This window comes from Oncorhynchus tshawytscha, unplaced genomic scaffold, assembly GCF_018296145.1.
Source record: "Oncorhynchus tshawytscha isolate Ot180627B unplaced genomic scaffold, Otsh_v2.0 Un_contig_15377_pilon_pilon, whole genome shotgun sequence".
NCBI classification, from domain to species: domain Eukaryota; kingdom Metazoa; phylum Chordata; class Actinopteri; order Salmoniformes; family Salmonidae; genus Oncorhynchus; species Oncorhynchus tshawytscha.
In genome coordinates, this window is record NW_024608607.1 from 1 (window position 1) to 26404 (window position 26404).

The window sequence follows — 26404 nt, forward strand, 5'->3', positions numbered from 1 at the left end:
GAGAAACACACACCACTAATCATTACATGCTCAATTAGCATTTGAGAAGCAGCAGCCACCCGGAGACTGAACAGTGTTTTAAATCTCTGAGACTAACCACCTCCTCTGTCATCAAATCAAATTTATTTATATAGCCCTTCGTACATCAGCTGATATCTCAAAGTGCTGTACAGAAACACAGCCTAAAACCACAAACAGCAAGCAATGCAGGTGTAGAAGCACCGTAGCTAGGAAAAACTCCCTAGAAAGGCCAAAACCTTGGAAGAAACCTAGAGAGGAACCAGGCTATGTGGGGTGGCCAGTCCTCTTCTGGCTGTGCCAGGTAGAGATTATAACAGAACATGGCCAAGATGTTCAAATGTTCATAAATGACCAGCATGGTCGAATAATAATAAGGCAGAACAGTTGAAACTGGAGCAGCAGCACGCGACCCAGGTGGACTGGGGACAGCAAGGAGTCATCATGTCAGGTTTTCCTGAGGCATAAAGAGAGAATTAGAGAGAGAATTAGAGAGGGCACACTTAAATTCACACAGGACACCGAATAGGACAGGAGAAGTACTCAGATATAACAAACTGACCCTAGCCCCCAACACATACACTACTGCAGCATAAATACTGGAGGCTGAGACAGGAGGGTCAGGAGACACTGTGGCCCCATCCGAGGACACCCCCGGCCAGGCTAAACAGGAAGGATATAACCCCACCCACTTTGCCAAAGCACACCACTAGAGGATATCTTCAACCACCAACTTACCATCCTGAGACAAGGCCAGTATAGCCCACAAAGATCTCGCCACGGCACAACCCAGGGGCGCCAACTCAGACAGGAAGATCACATCAGTGACTCAACCCACTCAAGTGACGCACCCTCCCAGGGACGGTATGAGAGAGCCCCATTACGCCAGTGACTCAGCTCCTGTAATAAGGTTGGTTGGTTAAGACTGTGTCCCATAGTGCACTGCTTTTGACCAGGACCGGTAGTGCAGTATAGAGGAAATAGTGTGCCATTTGGGACGTACTCAATGATCCAGTCCCGTACCAAGATCCAGTCCCGTACCAAGATCCAGGCCGTACCCAAAGATCCAGGCCCGTGCCCAAAGATCCAGTCCCGTGCCCAAAGATCCAGTCCCGTACCAAGATCCAGTCCCGTACCATGACTTTCCCTAGATGACTTTCCCTAGATTTCTGATAAGCTTTTAAAGTTATATCTTGAGGTGGGATGTAAGGATCGGGGATGGTGGTAATGGGATGAATATCCTGATGACTGAGGGCTTCACTACCATAGAAGTCACTACTACAATATCGTGGTTGTTTCATACCGACCTTGTGCCATACCGGGATATTCGGTAATACCGGCACTGAACACCCCACTGAGGCTCTGTAATCTGATGGTTAGCAATGCTAACAAGTTCAAGTAAAATCCCATAGAGAGTGCTAACGAGCGCATTGCAAATAATTTTCTACAGTCTCTGAGCTAAACTATACAAGTAACTTAACAATGCTACACATACAGTTTGCTGCACAAAACAAATACTCGCCAGCAAGGCTCTTGAACCAGGAGGATTCTCTGCTGTTACCAAGCGAGGCTTGATTTTGAAAGAAGCTAACCACATAGCTAGATAGCCAACAAACTAATAAATTAGCAAACCAAATGCACAACTGCAGAGCATATAGCACATTTTAGACTGTTAACATAATAGTCTAAGATATCTAGCTGGCAAAAATGTAGTTGTGAATTCCATACTGTAACTGGATCCCCTGGCGCATGCTGCACGATAGTGGTTGAATCACAAAGCTCCAGTCACTTGCCGTTGTTTGCATGTAAACAAACTCCACGTGACTGGGGATTACCGCTAAACTTCATAATAACAAACATGGTGACCAGTGAAATGAACGTGATATGCTTGATCTTCTAAGGCATAGCACAAGTTGACTGCAGGTATTTACTTAATTAAGTAGCTACAAATATTAAAATGTATTATAAAAAAACTTCAAATAGTCCAAACGGTATTTACAATATTGAAAATCGATCCTGTGGCTATTTCCAAATACCCCGGTATACCGCCCAGTCTTAGTAAAGTATATGAGATGGTTATAGTCTTAGTAAGGTAGAGGGATAGTCTTAGTAAGGTAGAGGGATATAGTCTTAGTAAGGTATATCAGAGGGATAGAGAGTCTTAGTAAGGTATATCAAAGGGATAGTCTTAGTAAGGTATATCAGAGGGACAGAGAGTCTTAGTAAGGTATATCAAAGGGACGGAGAGTCTTAGTAAGGTATATCAGAGGGATATAGAGTCTTAGTAAGGTATATCAGAGGGATAGAGAGTCTTAGTAAGGTATATCAGAGGGATAGAGAGTCTTAGTAAGGTATATCAGAGGGACAGATAGTCTTAGTAAGGTATATCAGAGGGATAGAGTCTTAGTAAGGTAGAGGGATATGTGTTACTGTAGAGAAGTGTTACTGACTACTACAGCCTCTATAGTGATAGGCTAGGACAGCCTCTATAGAGTTACTGACTACTACAGCCTCTATAGTGATAGGCTAGGACAGCCTCTATAGTGTTACTGACTACTACAGCCTCTATACTGTTACTGACTCCTACACCCTCCATAGTGTTACTGACTACTACAGCCTCTATAGTGATAGGCTACGGCCGCCTCCTCTATACAGAGTTACTGACTACTACACTAGGCTACGACACAGCCTCCATAGTGTTACTGACTACTACAGCCTCTATAGTGATAGGCTCGACAGCCTCTATAGAGTTACTGACTACTACACCCTCCATAGTGTTACTGACTACTACAGCCTCTATAGTGATAGGCTACAACAGCCTTTATAGAGTTACTGACTACTACAGCCTCTATAGTGTTACTGACTACTTCAGCCTCTATAGTGATAGACTACTTCAGCCTCTATAGTGATAGACTATGACAGCCTCTATAGTGATAGACTACGACAGCCTCTATAGTGTTACTGACTACTACATCTCTATAGTGATAGACTACTACAGCCTCTATAGAGTTACTGTAGAGAATAGTGTTACTGACTACTACAGCCTCTATAGTGTTATTGACTACTACAGCCTCTATAGTGTTACTGACTACTACAGCCTCTATAGTGTTACTGACTACTACAGTCTCTATAGTGTTACTGACTACTACAGCCTCTATAGTGTTACTGACTACTACAGCCTCTATAGTGTTACTGACTACTACAGCCTCTATAGAGTTACTGACTACTACAGTCTCTACAGTGTTAAGTGCCTTCTAAGGAAAGACCACAATGCATTGCAGCATGAAGATCTATTGAGCTGTTCAGTGCAACACACACACACACACACACACACACACACACACACACACACACACACACAGGTGGTCTGAGTTGATTTGAATGTTACGTGTTGACAGTACCTTTGCAGTCAAAGGTCTTTTTATAATATGCAGATTATTCTAGATGAATTGATCATATGTACATTTTGTGTCTCCTATTTTTTTTATTTCACCTTTATTTAACCAGGTAGGCTAGTTGAGAACAAGTTCTCATTTGCAACTGCGACCTGGCCAAGATAAAGCATAGCAGTGTGAACAGACAACACAGAGTTACACATGGAGTAAACAATTAACAAGTCAATAACACAGTAGAGAAAAAAAAAGGAGTCTATATACATTGTGTGCAAAAGGCATGAGGAGGTAGGCGAATAATTACAATTTTGCAGATTAACACTGGAGTGATAAATGATCAGATGGTCATGTACAGGTAGAGATATTGGTGTGCAAAAGAGCAGAAAAGTAAATAAATAAAAACAGTATGGGGATGAGGTAGGTAAAAATGGGTGGGCTATTTACCGATAGACTATGTACAGCTGCAGCGATCAGTTAGCTGCCCAGATAGCAGATGTTTGAAGTTGGTGAGGAGATAAAAGTCTCCAACTTCAGCGATTTTTGCAATTCGTTCCAGTCACAGGCAGCAGAGAACTGGAACGAAAAGTGGCCAAATGAGGTGTTGGCTTTAGGGATGATCAGTGAGATACACCTGCTGGAGCGCGTGCTACGGATGGGTGTTGCCATCGTGACCAGTGAACTGAGATAAGGCGGAGCTTTACCTAGCATGGACTTGTAGATGACCTGGAGCCAGTGGGTCTGGCGACGAATATGTAGCGAGGCCAGCCGACTAGAGCATACAAGTCACAGTGGTGGGTGGTATAAGGTGCTTTAGTGACAAAACGGATGGCACTGTGATAAACTGCATCCAGTTTGCTGAGTAGAGTGTTGGAAGCAATTTTGTAGATAACATCGCCAAAGTCGAGGATTGGTAGGATAGTCAGTTTTACTAGGGTAAGTTTGGCAGCGTGAGTGAAGGAGGCTTTGTTGCGGAATAGAAAGCCGACTCTTGCTTTGATTTTCGATTGGAGATGTTTGATATGAGTCTGGAAGGAGAGTTTACAGTCTAGCCAGACACCCAGGTACTTATAGACGTCCAAATATTCAAGGTCAGAATCATCCAGGGTGGTGATGCTGGTCAGGCGTGCGGGTGCAGGCAGCGAACGGTTGAAAAGCATGCATTTGGATTTACTAGCGTTTAAGAGCAGTTGGAGGCCACGGAAGGAGTGTTGTATCCAGTGATATTGAATGCTCTGTATCTCTTCTGTGATCAGTACCCATCGCAGTGGAAGGAGAGATGGCCTGTACAAAGACAACTTGCTGCTGAGGGGCTGTACCATCCGCAATACAGAGGAGTGTGTGGGGATCGTCATCTATGCAGGTAAACACCCGGCTCTTTCCTTACCTCCTTACCTCCCAATCACAATGCATTGGAGGACACGGTCAAGGAGGTAAGGCAGCCCGACATACACCCTGGCTCTCTCAAATGAATCTTTCCTCAGTTCCTCCTCATCCTCTCACCTCCTTCTCAAAACGTATTGAGGAAAAGGTTAGAGAGGCGCGACCTTAACCAATCATCTCCTCCAATGGGGTTTAGAAGCGAGCAAGGAGAGGAGGATCCTCTGTTTCACACCCTGTCTGGCTCCATATCCATAGTGTCTGAGGCGGAGTGCTGATCTGAGATCTGTCCCTATAATCCTATTCATTATGATCTAGAAGGAAAACTGATCTAAGATCTGTCCATATAATCCTATTTATTATGCTCTAGAAGGAAAACTGATCTAAGATCTGTCCATATGATCCTATTCATTATGATCTAGAAGGAAAACTGATCTGAGACCAGCACCTACTCTGAGCTGCTTTGTGGATTCTAGCCCTGTCCTGTATGAACTGTATGTTAACAGCCAGTTGTGTTGTAGGTCATGAGACTAAAGCCATGCTGAACAACAATGGCCCCCGCTACAAACGCAGTAAACTGGAGAAACAGATGAACGTGGACGTGGGCTGGTGTGTCATCATCCTATTGGTCATGTGCCTGTTCTCTGCTATCGGTACGTAATCGCAATATAGTACCGCTGTGAGGTAAACTACGTTCCCCAAAGAGGTGAATGGGTTTAAGTCAAACAGTCCTGTGAAATCTATTGGCACGTAGAGGATAAAACCTCTACAAAACGGACTCCTGTTTTTGAAGAGTTCCAACATACGGGATGTTATTAAACTCAGCAACAAACAAAAAAACTGCGCTTATTTTCAGCCAACTTAACAGGTGTAAATATTTCTATGAACATGACAAGATCCAACAACAGATGCAGGGTAGCCTAGTGGTTAGAGCGTTGGGCTAGGAACCGAAAGGTTACAAGTTCAAATCCCCAAGCAGACAAGGTTCAAATCTGTCGTTCTGCCCCTGAACAAGGCAGTTAACACACTGTTTCTAGGCCATCATTGAAAATAAGAATGTTCTTAACTGCCTTTCAAATAACTGAGACCTAAACTGAGCAAGTGATTGTGATTGATTTTGTCCCTGAACAATGGGGGGTCAAAATCAAAAGTAACATGAGCCTGCAGGAAGTGTACCACATGAGGGAGGAGGATTTCTTCCCTGTAACACACAGCGTTGAGATTTCCTGCAATGACAACGAGCTCAGTCCGATGATGCTGTGACACACCGCCCCAGACCATGACGGACCCTTCACCTCCAAATCGATCCCGCTTCAGAGTACAGGCCTCAGTGTAAAGCTCATTCCATCGACGATAAACGCGAATCCGACCATCACCCCTGGTGAGACAAAACCGCGACTCGTCAGTGAAGAGCACTTTTTGCCAGTCCTGTCTGGTCCAGCGACGGTGGGTTTGTGCCCATATGCAACGTTGTTGCCAGTGATGTCTGGTGAGGACCTGCCTTATACAACAGGCCTACAAGCCATCAGTCCAGCCTCTCTGACTATTGCGGACAGTCTGAGCACTGATGGAGGGATTGTGCGTTCCTGGTGTAACTCGGGCAGTTGTTGTTGCCATCTTGTACCTGTCCCGCAGATGTGATGTTTGGATGTACCAATCCTGTGCAGGTGTTGTTACACGTGGTCTGCCAGTGCAAGGGCGATCAGCTGTCCGTCCTGTCTCCCTGTAGTGCTGTCTTAGGCGTCTCACAGTACGGACATTGCAATTTATTGCCCTGGCCACTTCTGCAGTCCTCATGCCTCCTTGCAGCATGCCTAAGACACGTTCACACAGATGAGCAGGGACCCTGGGAATCTTTCTTTTGGTGTTTTCAGAGTCAGCAGAAAGGCCTCTTTAGTGTCCTAAGTTTTCATAACTGTGACCCTAATTGCCTACCGTCTGTAAGCTGTCAGTGTCTTAACGACCGTTCCACAGGTGCATATTCATTAACTGTTTAATGTTCATTGAACAAGCATGGGAAACAGTGTTTGAACTCAATCAACAAACATGGACATAGAATATATACATAATAGCCTGTAACAAGGCCACAAACATGGACCTAGAATATATACATAACAGCCTGTAACAAGGACGTAGAATATATACATAACAGCCTGTAACATGGACCTAGAATATATACATAACAGCCTGTAACAAGGACCTAGAATATATACATAACAGCCTGTAACAAGGACATAGAATATATACAGCCGTAACAGCCTGTAACAAGGTAACGACCTAGAATATATACATAACAGCCTGTAACAAGGACCTAGAATATATACATAACAGCCTGTAACATGGACCTAGAATATATACATAACAGCCTGTAACAAGGACATAGAATATATACATAACAGCCTGTAACATGGACCTAGAATATATACATAACAGCCTGTAACATGGACATAGAATATATACATAACAGCCTGTAACAAGGCCACATCTTTTCTAGCTGTCATGACATGACCTGACCTGAATTTGATTTAATTGATTTGACCTAATTGACCTGTTGATTCTCCAGGGTTGTGGATGTAGTTAGTCTATAATGACCTTTGACCTTGTTGTGTTAGGTCATGGCTTGTGGATGTATCAATACGGAGATAAGAGACCCGTGTTTGATGTCCTTAGTCCTGAAGGAGCCGAGCTGTCACCTGTCCTGTCTGCCATCTATCTCTTCCTCACCATGATCGCCGTCTTTCAGGTACACCCTCTCTATTCTATTCAACTCCCTCTCGACCAATGGGCTTTATTGGCATGAAAACATACACTGAGTGTACAACACATTAAGAATAAATCAAATGAATGTTTATTTGTCACGTGCGCTGAATATAACAGGTGTAGACCTTACAGTGAATTGCTGAATACCACAGGTGTAGACCTTACAGTGAAATGCTTACTTACAGGCTCTAACCAATAGTGCAAAAAGGTATTAGGTGAACAATAAGTAGGTAAAGAAATAAAACAACAGTAAAAAGACAGGCTATATACAGTAGCGAGGCTATAACAGTAGCGAGGCTAAAAAAGTAGCGAGGCTACATACAGACATCGGTTAGTCAGGCTGATTGAGGTAGTTTGTACATGTAGGTATAGTTAAAGTGACTATGCATACAGTATATGATGAACAGAGTAGCAGCAGCGTAAGGGGTTGGTGGGTGGTGGGACACAATGCAGATAGCCCGGTTAGCTAATGTGCGGGAGCACTGGTTGGTCGTGGCCTGCTCTTTCCATGACAGACTGACCAGGTGAATCAAATCAAATCAAATTTTATTTGTCACATACACATGGTTAGCAGATGTTAATGCGAGTGTAGCGAAATGCTTGTGCTTCTAGTTCCGACAATGCAGTAATAACGAGCAAGTAATCTAACTAACAATTCCAAAACTACTGTCTTATACACAAGTGTAGGGGATAAAGAATATGTACATAAAGATATATGAATGAGTGATGGTACAGAGCGGCATAGGCAAGATGCAGTACAGTACAGTATATACATATGAGATGAGTATGTAAACAAAGTGGCATGTGGCATAGTTAAAGGATGGCTAGTGTATACATGTATTAAACATTATATAAGTGGCATTGTTTAAAGTGGCAGTGATATATTTACATCATTTCCCATCAATTCCCATGATTAAAGTGGCTGGAGTAGAGTCAGTGTCATTGACAGTGTGTTGGCAGTAGCCACTCAATGTTAGTGGTGGCTGTTTAACAGTCTGATGGCCTTGAGATAGAAGCTGTTTTTCAGTCTCTCGGTCCCAGCTTTGATGCACCTGTACTGACCTCGCCTTCTGGATGATAGCGGGGTGAACAGGCAGAGGCTCGGGTGGTTGTTGTCCTTGATGATCTTTATGGCCTTCCTGTAACATCGGGTGGTGTAGGTGTCCTGGAGGGCAGGTAGTTTGCCCCCGGTGATGCGTTGCCTTACGGTTGTGGGCGGAGCAGTTGCCGTACCAGGGGGTGATACAGCCCGCCAGGATGCTCTCGATTGTGCATCTGTAGAAGTTTGTGAGTGCTTTTGGTGACAAGCCACATTTCTTCAGCCTCCTGAGGTTGAAGGCGCTGCTGCGCCTTCTTCACGATGCTGTCTGTGTGGGTGGACCAATTCAGTTTGTCTGTGATGTACGCCGAGGAACTTAACTTGCTACCCTCTCCACTACTGTTCCATCGATGTGGAAGGGAGGGTGTTCCCTCTGCTGTTTCCTGAAGTCCACAATCATCTCCTTAGTTTTGTTGAATCCAGGTGAAAGCTATGATCCCTTATTGATGTCACTTGTTAAAACCACTTCAATCAGTGTAGATGAAGGGGAGGAGACAGGTTGAAGAAGGATTTTTAAGCTTTGAGACAATTACACATGGATTGTGTGTGTGTGCCATTCAGAGGGTGAACGGGCAAGACTAAAGATTTGAGTGCCTTTGAACGGGGTATGGTAGTAGGTGCCTGTCACACCCGTTTGACTATGTCAAGAACTGCAACGCTGCTGGGTTTTCACACTCAACAGTCTCCTGTGTGTATACAGAATGGTCCACCACCCAAAGGACATCCAGCCAACTTGACACAACTGTGGGAAGCATTGGAGTCAACATGGGCCAGCATCCCTGTGGAGCGCTTTCGACGCCTTGCGGAGTCCATGTCCTGTCAAATTGAGGCTGTTCTGACGGCAAAGGGAGGTGGGAGGTGCAACTAAATATTAGGAAGGTGTTCCTAATGTCTGGTGTACTGTGTATATTTACATTGCCAAAGCAAGTGAATTAGGCAAACAAAAGTGAAATAATTTGAAATTAACAGTAAACATTACACTCACAGAAGTTTTAAAAGAATAAAGACATTTCAAATGTTATATTATGTCTATATACAGTGTTGTATCAATGTGCAAATGGTTAAACTAAAAAGGGAAAATAAATAAACATAAATATGGGTTGTATTTACAATGGTGTTTGTTCTTCACTGGTTGACCTTTTCTTGTGGCAAGGGCACATCTTTGCTGCTGTGATTCACCAAATAAATATGGGAGTTTATTTGTTTTCAAGGTCTGAGTGGGTCTGGGTAATCTGAGGGAAATATGTCTCTCTAGTATGATCATACATTTGGCAGTAGGTTAGGGATAGAATATAACTTTATTGTCCATCCAGGTTGGACCTTTTGCAGCACCTTCCATTAAAAGGATCCCATCCACATTTAAATTCAGTCCCATCGTATAAACGAACAACATAGAGGACATTGATATATCACTCACAACCGACCACTGTTCCATCTGCACTAGATAGAGAAGGTCATACAGTAGCAGGCAACAGTTTGGACAGACCTACTCAAGGGTTTTCTTTATTTGTACTATTTTCTACATTGTAGAATTATTGTAGACATCAAAACTATGAAATAACACATATGGAATTATGTGGTAACCAAAAACATTGTTCAACAAATCAAAATATATTTGAGATTCTTCAAAGTAGCCACTCTTAGCCTTCTAAATGAGAATAGTGTTACATGGAAACTTGTGCCCAGTCAGTAGCGACGCCCACGTGAGCTCAGAGTTCATGTCAACATGATGATGGAACCGCCTTTCCGACCAGAGTGCTAACGACATTTACATCAGACCAAAACATGCCGGCATGTAAAGTAGTCCTAGCTGTACCCTGAATAATCAACCATTGAGACCAGAGAACGTGAGGGTGTGGTCCACACGCTGAAAATGCTCAAAACTACAAGATCAGACAGCGTGGAGCGGTGGCTAAGACCCTCTGAAACTCTCGACGATTGAAGAAGGTAAAGACACTAGACCAAACATTCAGTATGCAACTGGGTATGTACAGTAGTCTAGGACATTCAACCAAAGACGAGTGTAGATCATTTCCCCCCTCACCACCGTGTGGTACACCTGAAGTATCCATCCTAAGAACACTCCAACACAAAAAAGCCTATAACTAAGGACATTGTGGCCCCTGGTGGACAACCAGAGAATTACACCAAACTACTCCCCATAGACGGATTGAGTGGTTTCAACAGAGACTACAGAGAAAGACATCTATGCGTAAATATATTGCATTTGTAATCCGAATGAGCGGTTGTTAGGGTGCTAAATATTCTGGCTACAGTGAGGGTAGTTTCTTAAAGTATGTACAATAAGTTGTCTCTTTGTCTCCCCCTCTCCTTACCATCCATCCCATCCCTTCCATTGCATAACCAAACGGTCATGTTTTTGTTAGTCCACTAGGGACCTGTTATCATTGTGTAATGTATGGAATCAATAACCTGTGCTGTATGTGTTTACGTATTCTGTGTGAGGATTTAGTTTAGTTAGTAAATAAATAATTAAGCCAATTTGTGTTTGGTGATTCATCAATTAGGCTAGCGTTCGTGCAGATATCAAGAATTATGCTGTGCTCAGAGCGAGATGTAATAATTAATACTGTATTTATTGATGGAAGAGATATCTATATATCTTTAGATTAAGTCGGGAGAGGGTCACTCTTTAAACAAACTTTTCCCATGGTGTCCTAATATTCCTAATGAATTAATTGTTAAATTGTTTAATTGAATCGTGTGTCAATTAAACATAGTAGGTAATATTCGATAAATAACAGTCATCACATTAATGAGAGTGATGTCACCATATTGTAAATAATTCACAGGCGGTGGTGTCACCAGCAAATGGCGGTGTCACCCACAAATGCGGAGATCATCCGTTCACCTACTCTGTGTCTGACAAGGACAACGGCAGTTGGAACCAAAAATCTCTAATTTGGACTCATCAGACCAAAGGACAGATTTCCACCAGTCTAATGTCCATTGCTCATGTTTCTTGGTCCAAGCAAGTCTCTTCTTATTGGTGTCCTTTAGTAGTGGTTTCTTTGCAGCAATTTGACCATGAAGACCTGATTCACGCAGTCTCCTCTGAACAGTTGATGTTGAGACATGTCTGTTACTTGAACTCTGTGAAGCATTTATTTATTTGGCCTGCAAGTTCTGAGGCCAGTTTGAGAGCCAGTTTCATCATAGCGCTTGATGGTTTTTGCGACTGCACTTGAAGAATCTTTCAAAGTTCTTAATTTTCCGTATTGACTGACCATTATGTCTTAAAGTAATGATGGACTGTCATTTCTCTTCTTATTTGAGCTGTTCTTGCCATAATATGGCAAAAAGACCCCTATTTCTTCTGTATACCACCCTACCTTTTCACAACACAACTGATTGGCTTAAACACATTAAGAAGGAAATAAATTCCACCAATTAACTTTAACAAGGCACACCTGTTAATTGAAATGCATTCAGGTGACTACCTCATGAAGCTGGTTGAGAGAATGCCAAAAAAGTGCAAAGCTGTCATCAGTGCAAACGGTGGCTACTTTGAAGAACCTCAAATATAAAATATATTCGTGCAGCCAACAAAGTGCAGCTCAGTTTCTACCTATAAACTGTGTCCCCTTGTATGGTAGAGCCCTTAATAGTATGGTAGAACCCTTAATGTCCCCTTAGTATGGTGAAACCCTTAATGTCCCCTTAGTATGGTAGAAACCCTTAATGTCCCCTTAGTATGGTGGAACCCTTAATGTCCCCTTAGTATGGTAGAAACCCTTAATGTCCCCTTGTATGGTAGAAACCCTTAATGTCCCCTTAGTATGGTGAAACCCTTAATGTCCCCCCCTTAATGTCCCCTTATGGTGAAACCCTTAATGTCCCCTTAGTATGGTAAAACCCCTTAATGTCCCCTTAACCCCTTAATGGTAGAAACCCCTTAATGTCCCCTTAGTATGGGTAGAACCCTTAATGTCCCCTTAGTATGGTAGAACCCTTAATGTCCCCTTAGTATGGTGGGAACCCTTAATGTCCCCTTAGTATGGTAGAACCCTTAATGTCCCCCTTAGTATGGTAGAAACCCTTAATGTCCCCTTAGTATGGTAGAACCTTAATGTCCCCTTAGTATGGTAGAAAATGTCCCCTTAGTATGGTAGAACCTTAATGTCCCCTTAGGATGGTAGAAACCCTTAATGTCCCCTTAGGATGGTAGAAACCCATAATGTCCCCTTAGTATGGTAGAACCCTTAATGTCCCCATGTAGCAGCAGCACAAAGTTCAATAAATGTCTCCAGATAAATGTACGTCTTCTATCGGAGTTATATATGATGGTGTTGTCTATGTCTTAAGGTGTTAGTCACGTAAATGTCTCCGTCTACAACCTTGTCAGTCACAAGCCACCTCAAGCTTAGTCTCCCACAAAGCTCTGTTTTGTGTGAAATGGAATCTGTGGTATTTTTCTCTCCTGTTCCTAAATGTGTTGATCAGATACAGCAACAATAAAGGTATGTGAACCCTTTGGAATCACCTGGATTTCTGCTTAAATTGGTCATAACATTTTATCTGATCTTCATCCAGGTCACAACAATAGACAAACACAGTCTGCCTAAACTAATAACACAAACAATTATATGTTCATGTCTTTATTGAACACACTGTGTAAACATTCACAGTGCAGGGTGGGAGAAGTATGTGAACCCTTGGATTTAATAACTGGTTGACCCTCCTTCTTAATCTTCGGTCTTCTTAGATTGTGATTAGATTGATTCTTTTGTTCGATGGATGGCTCACATCAGGCAGTGCTTCTTGTGAATAGCCAACTCAAATTTTGTGAGTGTTTGGTATGGGGCAGGTCAGCTCTAACCAACATCTCCCAATCTCGTCTCAATGACTGGACTCCAGGTTAGCTGACTCCTGACTCCAACTAGCTTTTGGAGAAGTCATTAGCCCAGGGGGGTTCACATACTTTTCCCAACCTACACTGTGAATGTTTAAATTATGTATTCATTATAGAAGAGAAATACAATTTGTGTGTGATTAGATTAAGCACACTGTGTGTCTGTTGTGACTTAGATGGTCAGATCACATTTTATGACAAATGTATGCAGAAATCCAGGTTCTTCCAAATGGTTCACATACTTTTCTTCCAATGTAGATGTCTCCCTTCACATCCCTATCAGTTACAAGTCACCACAATGATTTTTACAATGTTTCCACCAAAGACACAGGATGTTGCCCAAATGGTCCATAGGGTGCTGGTCTTAAGTAGAGCACTATGTAGGGAATAGGGCGCTGGTCCTAAGTAGAGCACTATATAGGGAATAGGGCGCTGGTCCTAAGTAGTGCACTATATAGGGGAATAGAGCTCTGGTCTAAAGTAGTGCACTATATAGGGAATAGGGCGCTGGTCTAAAGTAGTGCACTATATAGGGAATAGGGCGCTGGTCTTAAGTAGAGCACTATATAGGGAATAGGGCGCTGGTCTTAAGTAGAGCACTATGTAGGGAATAGGGCGCTGGTCTAAGTAGAGCACTATATAGGGAATAGGCGCTGGTCCTAAGTAGAGCACTATGTAGGGAATAGGGTGCTGGTCCTAAGTAGTGCACTATATAGGGGAATAGAGCTCTGGTCTAAAGTAGTGCACTATATAGGGAATAGGGCGCTGGTCTAAAGTAGTGCACTATATAGGGAATAGGCGCTGGTCCTAAGTAGTGCACTATGTAGGGAATAGGGCGCTGGTCCTAAGTAGAGCACTATGTAGGGAATAGGGTTCTGGTCTAAAGTAGTGCACTATGTAGGGAATAGGGCGCTGGTCTAAAGTAGTGCACTATATAGGGAATAGGGTTCTGGTCTAAAGTAGTGCACTATATAGGGAATAGGGCTCTGGTCTAAAGTAGTGCACTATATAGGGAAAAGGGCACTGGTCTGAAGTAGTGCACTATATAGGGAATAGGGCTCTGGTCTAAAGTAGTGCACTACATAGGGAATAGGGCTCTGGTCTAAAGTAGTGCACTACATAGGGAATAGGGTTCCATTTGGAACACATTCTCAGACTTTGTAATCTGTCCTGTCAGAGGTATACATGACTGTGTTGGGTTTCCTGCTCTTGTTGTTGTCTCCCTCCAAAAGACGTCTTTGTCTGTAACAGAATCTCTTCCGTCTTTAGGTCCTGATCCCCGTCTCGCTGTTCGTGTCCATAGAGATTGTGAAGATCTGCCAGGTGTATTTCATCCATCAGGACCAAGACCTGTACGATGAGGAGACTGACTCTCATCTGCAGTGTAGAGCTCTGAACATCACCGAAGACCTTGGGCAGATGCAGTACATCTTCTCTGACAAGACCGGAACACTCACAGAGAACAAGATGGTGTTCAGGAGATGTACGGTGGCGGGGTGGAGTATAGTCATGATGCCAATGGTGAGACCATACTGTAGGGTTACGGTGAGACTGTAGGGTTACGGTGAGACTGTAGGGTTACGGTGAGACTGTAGGGTTACGGTGAGACTGTAGGGTTACGGTGAGACCGTAGGGTTACAGTGAGACCGTAGGGTTACGGTGAGAATGTAGGGTTACGGTGAGACTGTAGGGTTACGGTGAGACTGTAGGGTTACGGTGAGACTAGGGTTACGGTGAGACTGTAGGGTTACGGTGAGACTGTAGGGTTACGGTGAGACCGTACTGTAGGGTTACGGTGAGACCGTACTGTAGGGTTACGGTGAGACTGTACTGTAGGGTTACGGTGAGACACTACTGTAGGGTTACGGTGAGACTGTAGGGTTAGAAGATAGTACTCCCACGACGTGAACAGTGAGGGAGGCCTGGGGTGTATTCATTAGACACTAAACAGAATGAAACAGGGTGGGACTAACTGCAAAAAAAATGTAAACGTGTTACGTTGCGTGACCTAATGAATATAACCCATCTCGCACTGCAGTCTGCTAGATCACACTGTTGTTGTTTATCTAGGATTGAGGAAGTTTGAATTCTAGTAGCAGCTTTGTATTATAATATTCTGTGTTGTCTGTCCTCACCAGCGAGGCGTCTGGCCATGTACCAGGACCTGGTGGACTCAGAGGAGGAGGACTGTACGTCCCACAGTGGCACCTTGCCCAGACGGGACAGCGTCACCAGCAACCAGAGTGCTGCCAGGTGGTGCTGCGCTCCCAGAGCACCAAGTCCCACCGCAGGACTGGCAGCCGGGCCGAAGCCAAGAGGGCCAGCATCCTGTCCAAACACACTGCATTCAGCAGCCCCATGGTACTTACTACAACACACTGCATTCAGCAGCCCCATGGTACTTACTACTCTATTATTACTCAACACACTGCATTCAGCAGCCCCATATTACTCCATTACTACTCAACACACTGCATTCAGCAGCCCCATGGTACTTACTACTCCATTACTACTCAACACACTGCATTCAGCAGCCCCATGGTACTTACTACTCCATTATTACTCAACGCACTGCATTCAGCTGCCCCATGGTACTTACTACTCCATTATTACTCAACGCACTGCATTCAGCAGCCCCATGGTACTTACTACTCCATTATTACTCAACGCACTGCATTCAGCAGCCCCATGGTACTTACTACTCCATTATTACTCAACACACTGCATTCAGCAGGCCCATGGTACTTACTGCAACACACTGCATTCAGCAACCCCATGGTACTTACCTCTCCATTATTACTCAACACACTGCATTCAGCAGCCCCATGGTACTTACTACTCCATTATTACTCAACGCACTGCATTCAGCAGCCCCATGGTACGTACTACTCAATTTATTACTCAACACACTGCATTCAGCAGCCCCATGGTACTTACTACTCCATTTTTACTCAATACTGCATTCAGCAGCCCATGGTACTTATCACTCCATTATTACCCAACACACTGCATTCAGCAGCACCATGGTACTTACTACAACACACTGCATTCAGCAGCCTGATGGTACTTACTACTCCATTATTACTCAACACACTGCATTCAGCAGCCCCATGGTACTTATGACAACGCACTGCATTCAGCAGCCCCATGGTACTTACTACTCCATTATTACTCAACACACTGCATTCAGCAGGCCCATGGTACTTACCACTCCATTATTACTCAACACACTGCATTCAGCAGCCCCATGGTACTTACTGCAACACACTGCATTCAGCAGCCCCATGGTACTTACTACTCCATTATTACTCAACACACTGCATTCAGCAGCCCCATGGTACTTATCACTCCATTATTACTCAACACACCGCATTCAGCATCCCCATGGTACTTACTACAACACACTGCATTCAGCAGCCCCATGGTACTTACCTCTCCATTATTACTCAACACACTGCATTCAGCAGCCCCATGGTACTTACTACAACACACTGCATTCAGCAGCCCCATGGTACTTATCACTCCATTATTACTCAACACACCGCATTCAGCATCCCCATGGTACTTACTACAACACACTGCATTCAGCAGCCCCATGGTACTTACCTCTCCATTATTACTCAACACACTGCATTCAGCAGCCCCATGGTACTTACTACAACACACTGCATTCAGCAGCCCCATAGTACTCATTACTCCATTATTACTCAACACACTGCATTCAGCAGCCCCATGGTACTTACTACAACACACTGCATTCAGCAGCCCCATGGTACTTACTAAAACACATGGCTCAGAGCTGTGTCTATCGGCTACAGCAGGGGAATTCCAATCTTACTCTACGAGGTTCAGAGTACTGCTGTTTTTTATTTTTACCTGACCATTTATTGCACTCACCTGGTGTCCCAGGTCTAAATCAGTCCCTGAATAGAGGGAAGAATGGGGGGGGTGAGAAGCAGTGGAACTGGCTTGGAAGGTCCATAGTTGGGTTTGAGGGGATCTACAGTATGACCGGAGGGCAGCAGGTAGCCAAGAGGTTGGAGAGGGCAGCATGATGGAGAGGGCAGCATGATGGAGAGGGCAGCATGTTGGAGAGGGCAGCATGATGGAGAGGGCAGCATGTTGGAGAGGGCAGCATGTTGGAGAGGGCAGCATGTTGGAGAGGGCAGCATGTTGGAGAGGGCAGCATGTTGGAGAGGGCAGCATGTTGGAGAGGGCAGCATGCTGGAGAGGGCAGCATGCTGGAGAGGGCAGCATGCTGGAGAGGGCAGCATGCTGGAGAGGGCAGCATGTTGGAGAGGGCAGCAGCGTGTTGGAGAGGGCAGCGTGCTGGAGAGGGCAGCGTGCTGGAGAGGGCAGCGTGCTGGAGAGGGCAGCGTGCTGGAGAGGGCAGCGTGCTGGAGAGGGCAGCGTGCTGGAGAGGGCAGCGTGCTGGAGAGGGCAGCGTGCTGGAGAGGGCAGCATGCTGGAGAGGGCAGCATGCTGGAGAGGGCAGCATGCTGGAGAGGGCAGCATGCTGGAGAGGGCAGCATGTTGGAGAGGGCAGCATGTTGGAGAGGGCAGCATGTTGGAGAGGGCAGCATGCTGGAGAGGGCAGCATGCTGGAGAGGGCAGCATGCTGGAGAGGGCAGCATGCTGGAGAGGGCAGCATGTTGGAGAGGGCAGCAGCGTGTTGGAGAGGGTTGTTTGTTACAAGTCAGACGAGTCAAATCTGGTGGGAATCTAATTATCCTAGATGCCTTTTTCTTCCGTTCTTCCCTTGAAGAAGGCATCGCTGATCCTGGGCTATGTTTCTGTGTGTAGGTTTCTCGTGGTGGGTTAAATGCAAAAAAAATACTAATTTCCATGACCTGAAAATGACAAAAAACATTATTCTGAACCTACTCTCTCTCTTCAACAGGAGAAGGACATCACCCCTGACCCTCAGCTCCTGGAGAAGGTCAACCACTGCAGCAGCCAGATGACCTTCAAGAGGTTCCACAGCCAGTCCCTCTCTCAGCTGCCCTCTGACCTCACGGACATCATCGACTTCTTCATCGCCCTCACCATCTGTAACACAGTGGTGGTGTCATCACCCAATCAGCCACGGCAGAAGGTAGGCACTGAGTGTTCAAAACATTAGGAACACCTTGCTGATATTGAGTTGCATCCCCCTTTTGCCCTTAGAACAGCCTCAATTCGTCAGGGCATAAGACTCTACAAGGTGTTGAAAGCGTTCCATAGCGCCACCCGCGGGTAGATTTAGGTATTGGTGGGTAAGAATGTCTTTCATCAGCCACGTCTGGAGGGCTCTACAGTGCTATAGATCCACGTCTGGAGGGCTCTACAGTGCTATAGATCCACGTCTGGAGGGCTCTACAGTGCTATAGATCCACGTCTGCAGGGCTCTACAGTGCTATAGATCCACGTTTGGAGGGCTCTACAGTGCTATAGATCCACGTCTGTAGGACTCTACAGTGCTATAGATCCACGTCTGCAGGGCTCTACAGTGCTATAGATCCACGTCTGCAGGGCTCTACAGTACTATAGATCCACGTTTGGAGGGCTCTTTAGTACTATAGATCCACGTCTGCAGGGCTCTACAGTACTATAGATCCACGTTTGGAGGGCTCTACAGTACTATAGATCCACGTTTGGAGGGCTCTACAGTACTATAGATCCACGTTTGGAGGGCTCTACAGTGCTTTAGATCCACGTCTGCAGGGCTCTACAGTGCTATAGATCCACGTTTGGAGGGCTCTACAGTGCTATAGCGTTTGGAGGGCTCACAGTGTCTGCAGGGCTCTACAGTGCTATAGCTCCACGTCTGCAGGGCTCTACAGTGCGAGCATTACATTTGCATTAGTGAGTAAAAGTAGTCAAAAGTCAAGTATGAGCATATGAGCGAGTTTTATGCTTTATTTCTGTTGTTTTGTTTCACAGCTGCTAATCGCACAAAGGAATACCCAGCAACAGCTTTGCACTGATAGATCCATGTTTGGAGGCGCTGGCAACAGGCATAAGCAGTATTCCACATTACTACTTACATGATGAAATCCAGCAGTATTCCACATTACTACTTACGTGATGAAATCCAGCAGTATTCCACATTACTACTTACTTGAGGAAATCCAACAGTATTATTCCACAGGAAATCCAGCAGTATTCCACATTACTACTTACATGATGAAATCCAGCAGTATTCCACATTATTACTTACATGATGAAATCCAGCAGTATTCCACATTACTACTTACATGATGAAATCCAACAGTATTCCACATTACTACTTATTAATACATGATGAAATCCAGCAGTATTCCAAACTACTTATTAATACATGATGAAATCCAGCAGTATTCCATTACATTACTACAGTATTCCACATACATGATGAAATCCAACAGTATTCCACATTACTACTTATTAATACATGATGAAATCCAACAGTATTCCACATTACTACTTATTAATACATGATGAAATCCAACAGTATTCCACATTACTACTTATTAATACATGATGAAATCCAACAGTATTGTTACGGCTTTCTTCCGTCGAAGGAGAGTCGGACCAAAATGCAGCGTGGTTAAATCGAGACATCTTTAATGACGATAAATACGAACAATACAAAAACAACAAACGGAAATGTGAAAACCTATACAGCCTATCTTGTGACAACAAACACAGAGACCGGAACAATCACCCACAAACACAGTGAAACCCGGGCTACCTAAATATGGTTCCCAATCAGAGACAACGATAATCACCTGACTCTGATTGAGAACCGCCTCAGGCAGCCATAGACTTTCCTAGACAACCCTACTCAGCCACAATCCCAAAACCTACTAAAACCCCAATACAAAAACACACCACAAAATAAACCCATGTCACACCCTGGCCTGACCAAATAAATATAGAAAACACAAAATACTAAGACCAGGGCGTGACAGAACCCCCCCAAGGTGTGGACTCCCGGCCGCACACTCAAACCCATAGGGGAGGGTCCGGGTGGGCGTCTGTCCACGGTGGCGGCTCCGGCTCGGGACGTGGACCCCACTCCAACCAAGTCTTAGTCCCCCTGTAACGCGTCCTTTGATTGGCGACCCTCGCCGCCGACCTTGGCCTAATAACCCTCACCAAGGACCCCACTGGATTGAGGGGCAGCTCGGGACCGAGGTGGAAGCTCGGGACCGGGTGGAAGCTCGGGACCGAGTGGAAGCTCGGGACCGAGGTGGAAGCTCGGGACCGAGGGGAAGCCCAGTACTGAGAGAAAGCTCAGGCAGGTAGTAGGCTCTGGCAGATCCTGGCTAGCTGGCGGCCCCGGCAGATCCCGGCTGACTGGCGAATCCTGGCTGACTGGCGGATCTGGAAGATCCTGGCTGACTGGCGGATCTGGAAGATCCTGGCTGACTGGCGGATCCTGGCTGACTGGTGGCTCTGGCTGCTCCATGCAGACTGGCAGCTCTGGCTGCTCCATGCAGACTGGCAGCTCTGGCTGCTCCATGCAGACTGGCAGCTCTGGCTGCTCCATGCAGACTGGCAGCTCTGGCTGATCCATGCAGACTGGCAGCTCTGGCTGATCCATGCAGACTGGCAGCTCTGGCTGCTCCATGCAGACTGGCAGCTCTGGCTGATCCATGCAGACTGGCAGCTCTGGCTGATCCATGCAGACTGGCAGCTCTGGCTGATCCATGCAGACTGGCAGCTCTGGCTGATCCATGCAGACTGGCAGCTCTGGCTGCTCCATGCAGACTGGCTGCTCCATGCAGACTGGCTGCTCCATGCAGACTGGCAGCTCTGGCTGCTCCAAGCAGACTGGCAGCTCTGGCTGCTCCATGCAGACTGGCAGCTCTGGCTGATCCATGCAGACTGGCAGCTCTGGCTGATCCATGCAGACTGGCAGCTCTGGCTGATCCATGCAGACTGGCAGCTCTGGCTGATCCATGCAGACTGGCAGCTCTGGCTGATCCATGCAGACTGGCAGCTCTGGCTGATCCATGCAGACTGGCAGCTCTGGCTGATCCATGCAGACTGGCAGCTCTGGCTGATCCATGCAGACTGGCAGCTCTGGCTGATCCATGCAGACTGGCAGCTCTGGCTGATCCATGCAGACTGGCAGCTCTGGCTGATCCATGCAGACTGGCTGCTCCATGCAGACTGGCAGCTCTGGCTGCTCCATGCAGACTGGCTGCTCCATGCAGACTGGCAGCTCTGGCTGCTCCATGCAGACTAGCAGCTCTGGCTGCTCCAAGCAGACTGGCAGCTCTGGCTGCTCCATGCAGACTGGCAGCTCTGGCTGCTCCATGCAGACTGGCAGCTCTGGCTGATCCATGCAGACTGGCTGCTCCATGCAGACTGGCAGCTCTGGCTGCTCCATGCAGACTGGCTGCTCCATGCAGACTGGCAGCTCTGGCTGCTCCATGCAGACTGGCAGCTCTGGCTGCTCCAAGCAGACTGGCAGCTCTGGCTGCTCCATGCAGACTGGCATCTCTGGCTGCTCCATGCAGACTGGCATCTCTGGCTGCTCCATGCAGACTGGCATCTCTGGCTGCTCCATGCAGACTGGCAGCTCTGGCTGCTCCATGCAGACTGGCAGCTCTGGCTGATCCATGCAGACTGGCAGCTCTGGCTGATCCATGCAGACTGGCAGCTCTGGCTGATCCATGCAGACTGGCAGCTCTGGCTGATCCATGCAGACTGGCAGCTCTGGCTGATCCATGCAGACTGGCAGCTCCATGCAGACTGGCAGGCTGATCCATGCAGACGGGCAGCTCTGGCTGATCCATGCAGACGGGCAGCTCTGGCTGATCCATGCAGACGGGCAGCTCTGGCTGATCCATGCAGACGGGCAGCTCTGGCTGATCCATGCAGACGGGCAGCTCTGGCTGATCCATGCAGACGGGCAGCTCTGGCTGATCCATGCAGACGGGCAGCTCTGGCTGATCCATGCAGACGGGCAGCTCTGGCTGATCCATGCAGACGGGCAGCTCTGGCTGATCCATGCAGACGGGCAGCTCTGGCTGATCCATGCAGACTGGCAGCTCTGGCTGATCCATGCAGACTGGCAGCTCTGGCTGATCCATGCAGACTGGCAGCTCTGGCTGATCCATGCAGACTGGCAGCTCTGGCTGATCCATGCAGACTGGCAGCTCTGGCTGATCCATGCAGACTGGCAGCTCTGGCAGCGCTGGAGAGGAGGAAGGCTCTGGCAGCGCTAAACAGGCGGGAGACTCCGACAGCGCTGGAGAGGAGAAAGGCTCTGGCAGTGCTGAACAGGCGGCGCACTGAAGGCCTGGTGCGTGGTGCTGGCACTGGGTAGAGGACATGCACAGGAAGCCTGGTGCAGGGAGCTGCCACCGGAGGACTGGTGTGTGGAGGTGGCACTGGATAGACCGGACCGTGCAGGCGCACTGGAGCTCTTGAGCACCGAGCCTGCCCAACCTTACCTGGCTCGATGCCCACTCTAGCCCGGCCAATACAAAGAGCTGGTATGTACCGCACCGGGCTATGCACCCGCACTGGAGACACCGTGCGCTCCGCAGCATAACACGGTGCCTGCCCGGTCTTTTTAGCCCCGGTAAGCACAGGAAGTTTGCGCAGGTCTCCTACCTGGCGTAGCCATACTCCCTGTGAGCCCCCAATACATTTTTGGGGCTGACTCTCGGGCTTCCATCCGCGTCGCCGTGCTGCCTCTTCATACCAGCGCCTCTCCGCTTTCGCCGCCTCCAGTTCTTCTTTGGGGCGGCGATATTCTCCAGGCTGTGCCCAGGGTCCTTTCCGTCCAATATTTCCTCCCAAGTCCAGAAGTCCTGTGATCGCTGCTCCTCACGATAAACAGGGGGAGTTGGCTCAGGTCTGAACCCTGACTCTGCCACACTCTCCCTGAGCCCCCCCCCAAGAAATTTTTGGGGCTGACTTTCGGGCTTCCTTGCCAACCGTGTTCCCTCGTATCGTCGGCTCCTCTCTCCGGCTGCCTCTGCTCTCCTAAGTGCCTCCACCTGTTCCCATGGGAGGCGATCTCTTCCAGCCAGTATCTCCTCCCAAGTGTAACAACCCTTGCCATCCAAAACGTCTTCCCATGTCCATTCCTCCTTTCGCTGTTTCTGCTGTCGCTGCTTGTCACCACGCTGCTTGGTCCGTGTGTGGTGGGTGATTCTGTTACGGCTTTCTTCCGTCGAAGGAGAGTCCGACCAAAATGCAGCGTGGTTAAATCGAGACATCTTTAATGACGATAAATACGAACAATACAAAACAACAAACGGAAATGTGAAAACCTATACAGCCTATCTTGTGACAACAAACACAGAGACCGGAACAATCACCCACAAACACACAGTGAAACCCGGGCTACCTAAATATGGTTCCCAATAGGAGACAACGATAATCACCTGACTCTGATTGAGAACCGCCTCAGGCAGCCATAGACTTTCCTAGACAACCCTACTCAGCCACAATCCCAATACCTACTAAAACCCCAATACAAAAACACACCACAAAATAAACCCATGTCACACCCTGGGCTGACCAAATAAATATAGAGAACACAAAATACTAAGACCAGGGCGTGACAAGTATTCCACATTACTACGTATTAAAGCAGTATACCACATTACTACTTATTAATACATGATGAAATCCAGCAGTATTCCACATTACTACTTATTAATACATGATGAAATCCAGCAGTATTCCACATTACTACTTATTAATACATTATGAAATCCAGCAGTATACCACATTACTACTTATTAATACATGATGAAATCCAGCAGTATTCCACATTACTACTTATTAATACATGATGAAATCCAGCAGTATTCCACATTACTACTTACATGATGAAATCCAGCAGTATTCCACATTACTACTTATTAATACATGATGAAATACAGCAGTATACCACATTACTACTTATTAATACATGATGAAATACAGCAGTATACCACATTACTACTTATTAATACATGATGAAATCCAGCAGTATACCACATTACTACTTATTAATACATGATGAAATCCAGCAGTATTCCACATTACTACTTATTATTAATACATGATGAAATCCAGCAGTATTCCACATTACTACTTATTATTAATACATGATGAAATCCAGCAGTATTCCACATTACTACTTATTAATACATGATGAAATACAGCAGTATACCACATTACTACTTATTAATACATGATGAAATCCAGCAGTATTCCACATTACTACTTATTAATACATGATGAAATCCAGCAGTATTCCACATTACTACTTATTAATACATGATGAAATCCCAGCAGTATTCCACATTACTACTTATTAATACATGATGAAATCCACTACATGATGATCTGTATGTCATTGTGTCAGTCAGGGGACAACACTACATAATGATCTGTATGTCATTGTGTCAGTCAGGGGACAACACTACATAATGATCTGTATATCATTGTGTCAGTCAGGGACAACACTACATAATGATCTGTATGTCAGTCAGGGAACAACACTACATAATGATCTGTATGTTATTGTGTCAGTCAGGAGACAACATTACATAATGATCTGTATGTCAGTCAGGGGACAACACTACATAATGACCTGTATGTCAGTCAGGAGACAACACTACATAATGATCTGTATATCACATCTAGTCATGGAGATGTAGAATAGTCACATCTAGTTATGGAGATGTAGAATAGTCACATCTAGTCATGGAGATGTAGAATAGTCACATCTAGTCATGGAGATGTAGAATAGTCACATCTAGTCATGGAGATGTAGAATAGTCATGGAGATGTAAATCAGTAGGATAGTCACATCTAGTCATGGAGATGTAGAATAGTCACATCTAGTCATGGAGATGTAGAATAGTCACATCTAGACATGGAGATGTAAATCAGTAGGATAGTCACATCTAGTCATGGAGATGTAGAATAGTCACATCTAGTCATGGAGACGTAGAATAGTCATGGAGATGTAGAATAGTCACATCTACACATGGAGATGTAGAATAGTCACATCTAGACATGGAGATGTAGAATAGTCACATCTAGTCATGGAGATGTAGAATAGTCACATCTAGTCATGGAGATGTAGAATAGTCACATCTAGACATGGAGATGTAGAATAGTCACATCTAGACATGGAGATGTAGAATAGTCACATCTAGTCATGGAGATGTAGAATAGTCACATCTAGACATGGAGATGGAGAATAGTCACATCTAGACATGGAGATGGAGAATAGTCACATCTAGACATGGAGATGTAGAATAGTCACATCTAGTCATGGAGATGTAGAATAGTCACATCTAGTCATGGAGATGTAGAATAGTCACATCTAGTCATGGAGATGTAGAATAGTCACATCTAGTCATGGAGATGTAGAATAGTCACATCTAGTCATGGAGATGTAGAATAGTCACATCTAGTCATGGAGATGTAGAATAGTCACATCTAGTCATGGAGATCTAAATCAGTAGAATAGTCACATCTAGTCATGGAGATCTAAATCAGTAGAATAGTCACATCTAGTCATGGAGATGTAGAATAGTCACATCTAGTCATGGAGATGTAGAATAGTCATCTAGTCATGGAGATGTAGAATAGTCACATCTAGTCATGGAGATGTAGAATAGTCACATCTAGTCATGGAGATGTAGAATAGTCACATCTATCATGGAGATGTAAATCAGTAGAATAGTCACATCTAGTCATGGAGATGTAGAATAGTCACATCTAGTCATGGAGATGTAGAATAGTCACATCTAGTCATGGAGATGTAGAATAGTCACATCTAGTCATGGAGATGTAGAATAGTCACATCTAGTCATGGAGATGTAGAATAGTCACATCTAGACATGGAGATGTAGAATAGTCACATCTAGTCATGGAGATGTAGAATAGTCACATCTA

The 26404-nt window shown here is 45.6% G+C and overlaps 1 protein-coding gene across 1 annotated transcript in view; it reads left to right on the forward strand.

Moving 5' to 3' along the window:
• Window positions 1–4426: 4426 nt before the first annotated feature.
• The window catches only part of LOC112230650 (phospholipid-transporting ATPase VA), a 64675-nt gene continuing 42697 nt past the window's right edge, over window positions 4427–26404 (forward strand). Inside the window, 8 exon segments of the mRNA XM_042313426.1 lie at window positions 4427–4770; window positions 5309–5440; window positions 7400–7530; window positions 14789–15008; window positions 15011–15040; window positions 15658–15777; window positions 15780–15880; window positions 18420–18614. Of these exon segments, the coding sequence (XP_042169360.1) occupies window positions 4638–4770; window positions 5309–5440; window positions 7400–7530; window positions 14789–15008; window positions 15011–15040; window positions 15658–15777; window positions 15780–15880; window positions 18420–18614 (1062 nt within the window). The 5' untranslated portion in view covers window positions 4427–4637.